Source organism: Coenobita brevimanus, chromosome 88 (assembly GCF_032717465.1).
Source record: "Coenobita brevimanus isolate Jiangsu-jjx chromosome 88, ASM3271746v2, whole genome shotgun sequence".
Classification (NCBI taxonomy): Eukaryota; Metazoa; Arthropoda; class Malacostraca; order Decapoda; family Coenobitidae; genus Coenobita; species Coenobita brevimanus.
In genome coordinates, this window is record NC_137041.1 from 1,832,462 (window position 1) to 1,847,294 (window position 14,833).

Consider the following 14,833-nt stretch of genomic DNA (forward strand, 5'->3'; position numbering starts at 1 on the left):
AGAGGAAAGGGCAGACACCCAACAGCAGCATTACATTGAGTGAGTGGATGGTGAGCGTCCCCACGTACCACATGATATATATATATCTTAGTCACAGGCCATGCATGCGTCTTTGTCTCTGGTGAGTCAAGTGGCGATACATGAATCCATCTCATTCAGCTGCTATCTACTAATCATCAAGTCACGGCCTTCCCAACCATAGCCAATTGAGCAGTGTATAATTCGCTATGTATTATGACTTTAAATATTACTACATTCTGAAGAAGTTACAATAAACAGAAAATTTCAAAGAATATCTTGTATAAATATACTAAAAAGTAGGAACAGGCACACAAATGGCTAGAATATGCATTTGCATATATGCAAATGCATGGTTATCCTAAGCCTACTTGAGTCTCTATGAGATAAACTGAGAGAGTTAGACAGCGAGAGACCCAGTATTATATACTGCACAACACACACACACAAATGCTATTGATTGACCTGAAAAGGTCTAGGTCTGGTTTATGCCTAAATTAATTTGTGACCAATAGCCAGCATGGGCTTATGATTTAGGAAATACTGTATATCAAATTCACATTGACAGCTAACAATGATGCATTTGTCTTTAAATCTGATGCCTTTGGGGGTAAAAAATACTAATGGTTGACTGAAACAACAAAGAAATGGAATATACAGTAAAAGTCCATTAATCTTAATATAGATAATCTGAAAATCCCAATATTCTGAATTTTTGAAGAAGGCTGGGGGGGGTGGGGATCATAAATTTCAAACTGGAAACAAAATGCGCCGAAGTGCTGAGCAGTGTGGTCATGGATCAGGAAGTGCATGGATTGGCAACTCCTTCAGGGAGAAGAGGAACTGAGTGATGATGACATAATGAAAAGTGTCATTAACCCAGACAAGCCAAAGGATGAAAAAGACGAGGAGGAGGAAGAAGTGGAAGAGGCAGTGAAAGTTTCATGGAAGGAAGCTTCTATTTGCTTTGATAAACTCACGCATTTTGTTGAACAAAATAATTACAGTGGGTCTGAGGTGATCAATTTCTACATCTTGCAAAACGAGTTCTACAAGAAGCGTGCGCAGGCTGTTGGGCAGGCTGATATCCGTGACTGGCTGAAGTGCATGAGCAACCAGGCAGGTAAATCCAAGACCAGCTACCCACACTTCAAAGAACCCTAGAAGAAGCAGGTAGTCCTGAGCCGATGCTCGAGGACGATGAGTGAAAGTGACAAAGTGAAATAAACTGTACCGTAGGTTTAAGGAATTTTCCATAGTAATACATACTAAGTTTTGTACTTTTATGATTATTATTAACCCTGGACTTACTCTAATTGGATTAACCTGCCTGGAACAGCTGTTTTCAACACTATGCATTACTGGTGAGTTAAACAACCCATAACATCCCGTAATTTACCAATTACAGTTCATGTCCTGAGTAATACATTATTAAGTAAAAAATTTGTGTAATACATTAATATGTGCCATATTGTATCGAGTGATTCAAAAGTAATCCATTCGGTAAAATTTCAGTTTAAACATGAAATTAAGTGTCTTAGGGGTCCCATAGAAAAATCTGATAATTCGAATGATTCTCGGTCCACAGCCATCAGGATTAATGGACTTTTGCTGTGTATGTATACGCTGTATATGTAATCGTTGTCTTATTCCCTGGTGGGGTCGGTCGCTCTTATGTGTTGTCATTAGTAGCTTCCGTCTGCTACGTCGTCTTCCTCCTGGCCTAACTGCCTCATTTCCTTCTGAGTTCCATATTGCTGCCTAATCCTTTGTCTTCCCCTTGTTCTTCTCCCTTCTACGTGACTCCTTCATTCCACCTTCACAGGATCAACTTCCTCCATCCTGGTCACATGCCCATACCACCTCAAACGTGCCTCTCTTGCTTTCTCCGCAACTGACACAACTCCTGCCTCTGTTCTGATGTCATCGTTCCTCCTTTGTGACACTCCCATCAGCCATTGCAGCATCCTCATCTCTGTCTTTTCCAGCTGTTTCTTATCATTCTTCCTCTACACCCAGGCTGCTGTGCCATAGAGTAATATAATAGCAACTTTTGGAAGAGCTTCAGGTCATTCCTCCATCTACCTCACACACCCCAGAGGGGGGCGCATTCCTCAGTTTGGAAAGCACTGGTTTACAAGAACATTGCCAGCAGAGTGCTAACCCAACATAGTCATTGGTATTAACTCATTTTATCAGTGATGTGTTTTGTTGTTGGTTCAATATTTGTTTATCCAGACAAATGTTAGAACGTGTAGTACTAGATTGATGCATGAAGTTTATCAGAAACTCTGTAGAATAGAATAATTGGGTTGAGAAACACTTCTTGTTCAAATGTAATGGGACAAATAAGTCCTTCCTTTGACCTAATTCCCAGAAAGGATTATTATTCAGCTATATTCACCTCAACTGTGAGTTGTATGAGACAATAAGTATGTGATATTATCTCTTAGTTTGTGTGGAAGGAGTGGGCGGAAAGGAGAACTGCCTTCCAAAATTTAATGTGTTTGGGCGAGTGTGTGTAATTCACCTGGTCAGTCAGGAGAACGTGATTGGCTTGATCATCAGCTCATTACCCTCCAAGAAGAGAGCTGAGAGCTCATTATAGTCCATTCTAGGGCAAGGCTGTGACCTTCTCACACTCACACAACCATTCCTTCCATGAAGAGGAACAGTAACCTCCCACTTCGTGAAACTTTTCACACCCAATCTGGGGCGAACCCCTGTCTAACTAGATGGCAGGCAAAAGGATTACCACTACTCTAGTTGTGTGTGTGTGTGTGTGTACAGGCTGGTTAGAACAATTGGGTGGACAGGGCGACCTCTACTGCTAGCGCATTTGTAGGTATTACATTACGAAAATTTCATAAAACGTTAGGTGCATGCACAATGTGTAGTAGTGCAAGTCTTACATAGTGCTGGTAATTTTGTGTGTGTCGTGTGTATTTTGTTAAATATATCACCATCTTTAATAGCAACATTATGTCCATATTCACTTTAGATGACAACTGAAAAATAGACTGATTGTATCTTATTCCTGCCAACCAAAAGGTTACCAGTGTGACTGTATGTAAGGTTATCTACTGCGTGTGTCAGAGAGAGAGAGAGAGAGATTATGCACGTTTAAAAATCATATACAGTAATTACACACATATGCACATAAGCATAAAGTTATACAGGCCTGTGAAGATGTGAGGGATTGGCCCTAAGAAAGTGTTGACTAGAGTATTCTTAAATTTATAGTCTGGTATGAAGGCCAGGCTCATCCATCCCTGAGTAGGGTAAGTGCCTATACGACTATGAAATGATAGCAAATTATGCCATCAGTCTAAAGGATGTATTTTCCTTATTCTGCCAGCATTCGGTCTTATCATAGTTGACTTATACAAATATAAAATGGACTATTACAGGATGTTAGATTCGGTATTCAAGTTGCAATGAAAGTTACGGTATCTTTGTTAACCCCTACACCGCAGGCTTGTTTACCAATGACTTGCGTGTCCCGCGGGGTTATTTGGGCTCCGACAGACTCTCAAAAAATATTTGCCAAAAATCAGTTATTAGTCCTAGAATAATAAAATTACATATGCTTATTGCACATACCTTCAGCTTTCTCCTGGAATGATTGTTGAGCCTTCGTCGGTTACCGTAGGACTTGTGGAGACCTCTGAAGTAGGGTAACTAAGTCTCCACTTTACACTTCCCGACAACCCGTAATATGATTACCACAGCCAGATACAAACACTATAAACACTATTCTACCATTTTCAAGTAGTTTGGGATCCATACTAAAAAAAAAAAAAAAAACACTGTGAAAGCAATGGAAATTACGAGCGCGTCTGATCGCCGCACTTGCGCTAGTTCGCTCTAGGCACTCTGTCATTTATTATTCATAAAACCCCTCACACTTTATATTTCTATTACTATATCACACTTATATATATCTGGAGTCTTTCTCCATAAGTTTCCTTCAGTCGTATTAGTTTATTGTCACCGAAGTCATTCAATTTAAACCCCTCACACTTTATATTTCTATTACTATATCACACTTATATATATCTGGAGTCTTTCTCCATAAGTTTCCTTCAGTCGTATTAGTTTATTGTCACCGAAGTCATTCAATTTTTCAGTCAGTAAAATACGTAGAGAGCCACGGATTCACTCTCACTGTTATAACATAAATTATTTGTACTCATATTCTTATATTACTAATTACTTACATTACTATTTACATTTTCTATTCTATTTTCAATATTTACCCTTCTATTTTACTTACACTATGTTATTCACTGTCACTTTCAGTAAGATAAAACTATAATACACTGTTCAGTCATATGAACTGAACATCCATTGCTTTCACCTGCTATTTACACATTATTTACACATTATTTCCAAATAATTCTGCTTCCACACTTGCACTGTTAGAACTGCTTCTGGCTGTGATAATCGAAGAAGCAGGTTACACAGAGGGGAACCTGGCATTCAGCGCACTGCCAAGAGGTGCGTTTATGCTCAGGTGTGCGGCGTGTTGTATGCGCACATACCTGACACCTGCGAATCGCACTCTTCCTTTTCCCTGTGGCAGGCATTAGCTCAAGTCTGTGCCGATCCATATACGCCCTCTGCTCAAGTCGGTCGGGAAGTGTAACTGGATGGCGCCTTGGAGTTGCTGCTTGCACTTTACCATATTTTTCCAGCAGCTGCTGGACACAAGTCCTGGCGAACAACCTCAGGAAGAAGGACTTGGGTGGCTTTACCTTCATCTTGTACAGGATGAAGGCGTTCAGCATCGTCATATCTATGAGATGCAGAAAAACTTTCCTGTACCACCTAGTATTCTTCCTGAGGCAGTCGATCTCACCAATCATCATGTCGGACTTGTCCACCGGCCGCATGTTGATATTATAGTCCAACACAGCATCAGGTTTCATCACAGGTTCGCCTGTCCTACGGTCGACCTTCCCACTGTCTCTCATCTCCCCCTTATGTACGGTGGTGAGCATGTGCACGACTCTCTTGTCATGCCACCGTATTGCCAGCATCTTCTCACACTTGCGTAGGTGCACATCTCCTCGCTGCGAGTTTCCCACCTCTGGGAATTTGGGGAAGTTGGCACGATTACTTTTCACAGTGCCGCAGGAGCCAATGCCGTGCTCAGAAAGGTATTTGGCAAGTTTCGGTGCTGTATAGTAGTTGTCTGTATACAGCACATGATTCCCACCAAAATACTTTTATAGGAGCACTTTCACTACACAGCCTGAGAAGCCAAGAGGGTGAGTTTTATCGAGATCGACAGTGCTGGCTGAATATATGACGAAGTCAAGGATGTACCCCGTCTTACAGTCGCACAGTACAAAGAACTTAATTCCAAAGCGATGGCGTTTGCTTGGAATGTACTGAACAAACCGAAGACGTCCTCTGAACAAAACCAAGGATTCATCAATGACAACCTTCTGAAATGGGTGGAAGAATGACATGAACTTATCCTTCATTCTGTTCAGAATCTCCCGGATCTTCCAGAGTGGGTCGGTTTGGGAAGGTACATCATTATCGGCAAAGTGCAGGTTTCCCATGATGTTCCGGAAGCGATCTCTGGCCATGTACTTATTGAAGGTGGGTGAGGGTAGTAAGGGGTCCATGGACCAGTATTCTTCCAACTCATGCTTCTTGGAGTGTGGCATAAGAAGCATGAGGGCAAAGAACACATACAGCTCCTGCACTCCCAGCATGGTCCACTGTTGCATCTTGGCTGCACCTGTACCACTACCAGCACGTTGTGATTCGTACCTGTTGGTCTGATCACATATGTGCTGCATGACTTCGTCATCTAGGAAGGCCAAAAGGTAGTTGACACACTCAGCATTTTCGTCCATAGTGAAGGCAGGCTGAACTCCTGACGAGCTCTCATCGAAAACCAGGTTTTCGGGGACAAAATCTGACCCTTCCGTCCACGCGAAGGCGTCCAGGATTCCCTGGCGTGGCGGTGGAGGGCTGGTGGTGGTGGTGGTGGTGGAGGTTGGCTGAGAGGGAGGCTTATCTCTGTCAAGGTCACTCACTGACCCTAGGTTGCCATACAGCACTAGCAGCCCTTACCCTACTAGCTACACTACTTTTCACTCTCTTAGATCTACCTCTACCTCTACGGCCTGCCTTCATTGTTGATGCTGGTGGTGACTCCAACGACAAAGACTCCGGAGATAACTCAGCCGACGATGATGACGAGATGGGTAAAGCAGGGCTTGGGGAACGGGGAGGTGAATGCACTCGTGACTCATGGCGGGCTGGGTCACGTGGGGGCATTGTTCTGGGGCTAACACGCCGCCTTTTCACTCCCTTCCCAAATTCTTGTCCTTCCTGCACTAAAGGCTCCTTTCCCTTGGAGCTAGACACTAATTCACTGGTAGAAGCACTTGTTGTTGCTGTTTCTGGCGCGATAACCTCACCCGGCCCATCACACGATTCACCCGAATCGTCAAAGTCACTGTCCATCATTATTATGGACAATTCTGCAAGTTCTCGTGCCACTGCAGAGTCACTGAGGCCTTTCCTGCTTGCCTCAACACTTTTCTTTGGCGTAGAGGTCACGGGGCCCTTTGCAATGGGCGCAGAAGCGGCAGGAATGGCGGGGCGCGAGTGCGACATGTTGTCTCTACAGTGGAGGACAAGGAACTAAATGCCGCGGCTTATCTGAGAAGGGAAGGGTTGACAATGACACTTTAGGCTGACTGCTGCTAACTTACAGGCTAATTTTTTATAGGTAGAAAATCTCGGCAATAAATAAAGAAATAGGTAGTTCCAGGAGAATGTAAATGTCAATTAGGAATCTCCCTTCCCTTCTGATATATATTTTTATTACAGACATCGATTACAAGGCATAAATCAAAGGGGAAATTACCGTGGTAATGTAGCGAATGAATGCACGTGAGGTGTTGTCAGGTGATAATTAGCCAATTTCTGGAGTATAACACTATCACTTACCTGGGTTTTTTTTTTTGGTATATATTATTGGGTAAAAATATAGGGCATAGGGCTTATTTCAATGGATGAAATCTGTGGAAAAAGAAGGGGGAAATTTCCGTAGCGCAGCGCGGCATGGGAGGTGAGAGGAGAGGGTAATGGAGGGCAGGTAGGGAGGGGAGTCACGAAGGGGGTAAATCTGAGAAGGGAAGGGTTGACAATGACACTTTAGGCTTACTGCTGCTAACTTACAGGCTAATTTTTAATAGGTAGAAAATCTCGGCAATAAATAAAGAAATAGATTGTTCCAGGTGAATGTAAATGTCAATTAGGATTCTCCCTTCCTTTCTGATGTATATTTTTATTACAGACATCGATTACAAGGCATAAATCAAAGGGGAAATTACCGTGGTAATGTAGCGAATGAATGCACGTGAGGTGTTGTCAGGTGATAATTAGCCAATTTCTGGAGTATAACACTATCACTTACCTGTTTTTTTTTTTGGTATATATTATTTGGTAAAAATATAGGGCATAGGGCTTATTTCAATGAATGAAATCTGTGGAAAAAGAAGGGGGAAATTTCCGTAGCGCAGCGCGGCGTGGGAGGTGAGAGGAGAGGGTAATGGCGGGCAGGTAGGGAGGGGAGTCACAAAGGGGGTAAAATAGCTAAAATGTCAACAATGGATGGGATTACAGGTGAGATTTGGAGTGCTGACTAGTGTTGGACATTGGCAGTACTGATAGATGATACAAGCCACCACTTGAGAGCCCGGGATAATTCAAAATAACACAGAATCACAAAAGTGACGCCCCGCGGTATGATCCATTGTAGCCAAGCGTCACAAAAGTGACGCCCCGCGGTTAAGGGGTTAAGCAACTTGCATGAGAAGCAGCTGAAATAATTCTGCATATTTGTAAATTCTCAGTCAACAATAGAAAGCTCTTCGATAAGGGGACAGAATGACGGAGGTGAAGGATAAGGTTACGTATTGGCAATATCTGTTTGCTTAGGTATTATCCCTCGAGTACTGAACCATCATTAGCAGCTTGTTGCCACTACCTTTTATTATTAATAGAAAAATCGTATTGGAATGATTATCTATGCAGAGTTTGTCGACACTATTAATGGCTACTTAAACTTTCCCTAACACACCACCACCACCGCTCCTCCTCCTCTCCCCCATCACTCACCATCCACAACTCCCTCCCTCTGCTTCACCTTTCAGCACTATTACCAGATAATTTCTGTCTGTTGCTGCTGCTGCCATCTACACAGTGTCCCACACAGAAATTTCTCCAACTGTACATACGAACACAAACATACACGCTGTTGCCAAGTTAATCATATCCTGTGACCAGATGGACCAGTTGGAACTCTTGTCGAGTGTATGTGGTCACTCATTATGTTGGGTATGAAAATTTGTATTGCCCCTTCCCTTTTATAGCCTTCTTTAGCAGTTCATATTGTTCAGGGTTATTTACTGAATTTAGTTTCCTTGTCAACAGACAGCAAGTTCCCCTTCATTATGAAGCTGTGTTTCTCATCTTCAAGACACATCCCTAACAAGATGGCCGAGTGAGGCATAAGACAGGACCAAGGCAGCAGCAGTGAGGATCCACTGTACTTGGGTCACTCACCTCCTGTGCTGCATTAGTTTCTGCATGCTACACCACGGTTGTTGATAGTGAGCCAGGGAATATGGAATTGTATGTACCTACCTGTATACTTGCCCACACTGTATTGTGAGTAAATATTGGTAGTTGTATTCAATCACTGAAGGATACCATGCAACACCTGAAGACTACTACCAACTGCTTTGCTTCTGTCATAATGTGTTAAGCAGTTGGTACTACTCTTCAGGATGGTGGGGCCAGCAGAAGGTCTGGCAGCGTAGTGGTCACGAGATGGTTGTTGGGACGCTGAGCTGACCCTCACTAGTGGCCCGGCGCCAGGGGGTTTATCTTCTTGCTGGACTTCTCAGGAACCATTTTTTTCCCCCCCCATTTCATTTTCACATCCTCCCTTTCTGAAGATAAAGAAATTATATATTAATCGGAGACATTTTGTGTTGTGCATTTCTTCAGTTTTGAGTTTTGTATCAATATCATTTCAGTGATGAGTACAGAAACTTAATTTATGTTTTGCATAAGTGTTTCGTCCCAGAATAATGCTGCAAGTGCAAATGCTGTTATTGTCAGTTTCCTGAGGCGTCCAACAGTTGTCATACATAGGCTAAGTGCAGTAATAACCCTCCCTGAGTTGGAAGCTTGGGCAGTTCCCACTGTCCGTCCTACGCTCTCTTTATATCACCGTTAATCATTATTCTGAATCGTATTACTTGAGCAGGATAAACTGGCTATGCTTCAGTGTGGGTTACACTTCATACACATACATTGCATCAGTAAACGATGGATAAATCTTCTATTCCTAAAAAAACAGTAATATGTAAATTATGTTGTTCATGTATCTTGTATTACAGGTAAACAGGTAGCACAAGGAAACATGCACCTACTGAAGTTTACCCAGTGTATCCTGTATGCTCATTCAGTGGAATGTACAATATTGTTCAACAATAGTGTGTTATGTTCTAAAATGTATTCCATGATTAGGCACAATAATAAAGAAGTTACTCTTATTATACTTATCAGTTCACTGTAATCTTTGATGGACACTGATCCACTTGGTGGTATGTTAAGTATAGGTCACCAGTTAACTTATAACATGGATCTTACCTGATATTATGGACGTGTGTGTTACTATCATGATGTAGCTATCTAGGTAACTGGTCTTTGTTGCAATAAATAATCAAGAGGTCAGCCATTCATATCCCTGGTTGACATAAAGGCCGGTCCTATCTGTTCTGAATGGATTGACGTGCTTGTTAGAATCTGCTTCAATGGTTTATTGATGGCTGACCTTTTGAGAGTAGTCTTACACTGATGATGACCCATGTAAGTTAGTAGGAGGCAATGTTAGTGGCAACAAGGATACATTGTTGGTAAATGTAGGTGTAAATTGGAAAGCCTTGGCAACAGGGCAGATAATGTTAACAAGCACTTGATATAATTACAGAGTCTGCTTGTAACACTGCCCCACTGTCAGGGCAATAAGTGTTTTAGAATAGCATTTTAATGCTTTTTTCACTTCTTTCTTTTTTAGTTTATTTTATCTTATTTTTAAGTAGATGGTAAAATGGTGTCGTTATACTTAGTTGAAATCTTGAGCTAGTTGGCTCCTAGTGATGATTGCAGCGGGACATGACAAAAGCTCTGTCTGTCCTTGGATCATACTCCTGGTTTGTGCCACACTATTTGTTTTGCCTCTAACAGTAATTCAATAAAGTTTGAGTGACCAAATTGAAAACATGCAGACAAGAAGTTCAAGCAAAGATTTAAGGTGTTCAGTGCAGATTAATGCCAACGGGTAATTACTTAGATATTGACTAATTTTTTTGATAAATTCTTTATGGTATAATCCCTAGTCAGCAACCCAAGGTACTTAATTTAGGGCTTTAATGATGGCAAATGTTATAAATACTGAACATGTCCTTCACTGCAAGCAGAAAACATGACATACACACAACTTTTCTTGAACTTCCCATCTACAGACTTGGCTTTCACTCACACACCCTCCACCAGCAGCCAGAGAAACTACTGTAGACTACAATAAACTACATAGCCAAACACTTTGGGCTACAGCATGTAGAAACTCTGCTCATCAACCATCATGATGATACTTGTATCATTCAAGGCAGGGTTCTTTTTTTATGTAGAGAACACCAAAAATATTTTTATTAGTTGTATATAATATTTAGTAGCAGCTTGCATTCTTGATAAAACAGTGGATACCTGAAGCAAGTTTCAGTATTCACTGTACTTTCACAAGTGAGCGCCACTTGTGGACTTTTTCTTTATATGTCTCACGTCTTTGGCCAATGTCAGTGTTGGTGCTGGTCATGACATTCCCGGGTCCCCAGGCAGCCCAACCCAAGTAATATGGTGTGGCATTAAGAGACACCCCACTCAATTCTAGACCTCAGTAGTTTCTTGCAAAATCCCTTGGAAATGTACTATATAATGCAGTGTTTATCTTGTCATGCAGTGTTTACCTTGAAAATTTTAACATGAATTTTCTACTTTACATTTACATGGCAAACTGTCTCCTTATAAAGGAACATGAAAATCTAATTCCAGCACCTATGAGTTCCCATGTAAATAACTATAATTATGACTAGTATCAAGAACTGTTTGTCTGGGCTGAAATGTAATGTTTACTGAAATTGGCAAACCCATATATGAAAAATGTAGTGGCGCTCAACTCAATCTTTGTTAAAGAAATTGTTTGTGCTCCATTAAGGATAAGTCCAGTTTACTTGCATTGGACTAAGCTATTCCTTGTGGAGAAGGGGGTTTAAATACAAAGCTCTAGTAGCTGAATATTGTTTTCCCATTTAGGACAATAATAGTAGTGATTTTACTAGAAAGAAAACATCTTTCAATTAAAGTTGATTGTCAGTATTTATGACTTAGGGATACTTTAAATTTTCTGTATTTCCTCAGTAAACAATTTTTGATAGCTTATTTTCCTATGGTAGGCTTCAATAAATAGTAATTACCTGCTTCTTCCTCAAATTCATACCCAGTATATCAAAAATGATAGCCGTAAACACTGCATGGCACTCAAAAACTTACCTTGAAAAATATATTTCCTTCTGGTGTGGTTGGGGCCTGTTATTTATTACATAATGTCTCGCTGAAGTGCAGCATCATTGCTTAAGTCACACCAACCTCACTTAGTGGGGGGATATGGTGCTGGTCTTGTTTCAAGCTAGTTATGCTTTATTAAATGTCTACCATAGTAGGCCTGGCAGTATTGTCTGGTAAGTATTCTTTAGTGAGTCCTGCACAGCAGGTGAGAAGTTATCCACAAGAATTTATTGACCAAAATTAAATAATCTATTTTTGGTATGAACACTTGGAAAACTTACTGAATGGGGGGTGGGAAGGAGACACTCAAGTATTTACCAGTATTTAAATTCTTCCACTGAGTGTCGACAGGTGAGCTTGGGAGGGAGGGGACCCCGGAGGTGCTCAAGACAATCGGAAGACCAATATTACTGTATATTGTTCAGTAAAATTATTTATTAACAGTTTGGCTGAAGATGTGCACCCAGAGTATACTTTCTTCAAACACATGATAATATTCACCCAAAATACAGAATCCATCTGATCATGCCAAGAGATTACAGTATAAAAATATATTACTTTAACTTGTATAGGCTCAACAGTACAAGTTACACCACATGAAAATACTAAACAAAAACAAAATATACTGCTAAACAGTCATACTACATGCAATTCTGGAAGACAGAGAGGTCAAGGGTGACATAATTGCTTATAACACACCACATACAGAAATGAAAAATAACAAGCTTTTCCTAATTTCCTTTTTTGTTTTGTTTGCTGAAGTACTAGCTTCATGAGGTATTTCTTTGATTAATTCAAGTTCAAAGCCAACTTGGTACAAAGCACGATTGTACTAAGGTAAAGCAAGCCTGCCAAATATGTAGATTTTCCCGAGGGGCGCACATCCCACCACCCGTCACAGCCAGTGTGGCAGCTCCCAGACTGCTGGTGGTCACTCCATAGCAAGTGGGATTCGATATATATATCTTTACCACACATCCTGTATTAATCATAACTTGCAGCAGACTAATCTGTAAATATTTGCATAACAGTAGGCTCGCTTTTGGGAACCTTTGCCCACTGGTGGTGGTGGTATCAAAGTCGGCCTCAGGGTACAGCAGTAGTGGGCATGCTACCAGTAAGGGCAGGAGTCGGGGTTCCTGATGCTGCTCTTGATGGTGGCTGGTGTTTGCTGCTGCTGGTGTTAGCAGAGTTGTGGGGTGGGGGTGTGCCCCTCACTCCTCCGTGCCAAGCGTGGTTGTGTCTGAGGCCGCGTGAGTGCGACGTAACCCGTGTGTAGTGACGTCCACCTTGGTGTAATGTCCCCACGTGCAGGCCAGGGAGGATGTCCTGCCCCACCCGGCCCGACGCCCGCTCACAAGCAATACTGACCTGTTGCTCAGGTTCACCGGCCCTCCCTGGTGCACCCACCTGGACAACTAGGCTGTTTAAATGGTTTTATCTCTGATGATAAGTCGTTGAAATGTCGTTGCAAAAATGTGCTTATGTAGAGAATGTTTATTACTCTTCTTGAAATCGTCCCATTAGAGTGAATCACTTGATGCATATCATAGCACTAAGGTATACTGTGCCAGTGAGCCAGTACCACTGGGACTGTGCTGAGTCGCTGCCATGCAGCACAGCGCCTCCAGCGGCTGTTTGATGTTCCGTCCGAGGGCGGCAGCAACAAGATGGTGCTCTGCACCATTACAGGGCAGTTACTTGAAGCCACAGCCTAGTGGTAGCATGAAATTGGTCCCACTGTGTGAGACTGGTGGTGTACAGCAAGATAAAGGCTTTGTGAGGGGAATTGTAATTCAGTGCTAGTGAAATGGAGTTGTGTTTTGGTGCGGCCCACTTGTTGCTGGTTGTGGCGTGGCCTCTGGATCAGCTGTGCTCGGTGGCCATATCAGTGTGGCTCCTGGTCCGGCCAGCACAGCCCTCACACCCACACCATCCCTTGTTCCAGGATTGCCGAGTTATTTTAAAATGCATAACAAACATGATATTATAATTTTCCCTTAATCCATATGTTGTTTGTAAGAATTTTAAGGAATAAAATGAATAATACTTTAGTATAAAAGAGATTACAGAGACTTTGATTTTCATGTGGTGTCCTCATGTAGTGTGGAAAAAGAGTCGCTGATAATAATTCAGGTTAATTCTATCTGAAAAATATGAATACTGAGTTTTATGTTGCTAAAATTATTGGTTATTAAACAGAACTGTAACAGCAACTCCCTCATATGATGATGTACTTATTTTATTTTTGCTACCTCTAGATGATTTTAAAATCTAACCCTTCTGGTTTGAAAAGTCTCCCAAGTCAAATATAATCCTCTGGAGGTAGCCAAATATAAAATACATCACTAAACTGAGGGGGTTAAGTTTCATATCTTTTAAAAGTTATTCATTTCTTTAAAATTTCTTTGCTGTGTAAGCATTTGATGCTTTCAAGTGCTATAAATTAATTTTAAACAAGATGTCTCTACAAACTGGAATATTTGTAACGAATTGCTAGAGTTGAATTCTACAAACAAGTAATCATGTGAAGACTGAAAAATGCTGAGAAGGCCAACATGTACAGTATGGGTGCAGTCACTTGCATGATATACTGTATATTTAAATAAGCAGAGCCATGGGAAGGGGGGAGTGTGTGAAACTATTCAAGACAATGGCCAGCACACAAGGATATGTACAGTATGGAGTTCTGCTCACGAGTACAATAATCCATTGATTTACAGTAACATTTTCTGCTGTAATAGTGGTCAGAATGTTTTTAATGACAAATACTTCACCTATACACAGGCACTCAAATCCTTTATTGTTAAGACTATTATGTACTGTATGGATATCACAAGCTTAACATAAGCTTTTGGAGATAAATGTATGCTGCATAGTTTAATCAGAGACATACAAGGCGCCAATGTTTAAGTTACTATGCTGACAAAAATCTGGTTAACCCCTTCAATTCATTATTTTTTTCCTACCTCTAGATGATTTTTGTCAACTGTGGGAGATACCATCTTTAGTGAAACTTAAACACAATCTTCCTTCAACCATTTACAGTGTGATTTCTCTCCCTAAGGTGACTAAAATAATCTGCAGGTAACAAGGATAATAAAAAGATGTAACCAGAGTGAAGGGGTTTATGACAACACACCAGTGC

At 41.3% G+C, this 14,833-nt stretch overlaps 1 protein-coding gene across 9 annotated transcripts in view; it reads left to right on the forward strand.

Moving 5' to 3' along the window:
- The window catches only part of LOC145411128 (heterogeneous nuclear ribonucleoprotein L-like), a 535,656-nt gene extending 521,917 nt beyond the window's left edge, over positions 1 to 13,739 (forward strand). For 8 of the 9 annotated variants that reach the window (XM_080281178.1, XM_080281172.1, XM_080281175.1 and 5 more), the window contains one exon: positions 8,470 to 13,739. In XM_080281178.1, coding sequence (XP_080137304.1) covers positions 8,470 to 8,558 — 89 coding nt within the window. In that variant the 3' untranslated portion in view covers positions 8,559 to 13,739. The remainder of the gene's footprint in view (positions 1 to 8,469) is intronic. The other variant, XM_080281173.1, reaches the window with a different exon arrangement.
- The last annotated feature ends 1,094 nt before the right edge of the window (positions 13,740 to 14,833 follow it).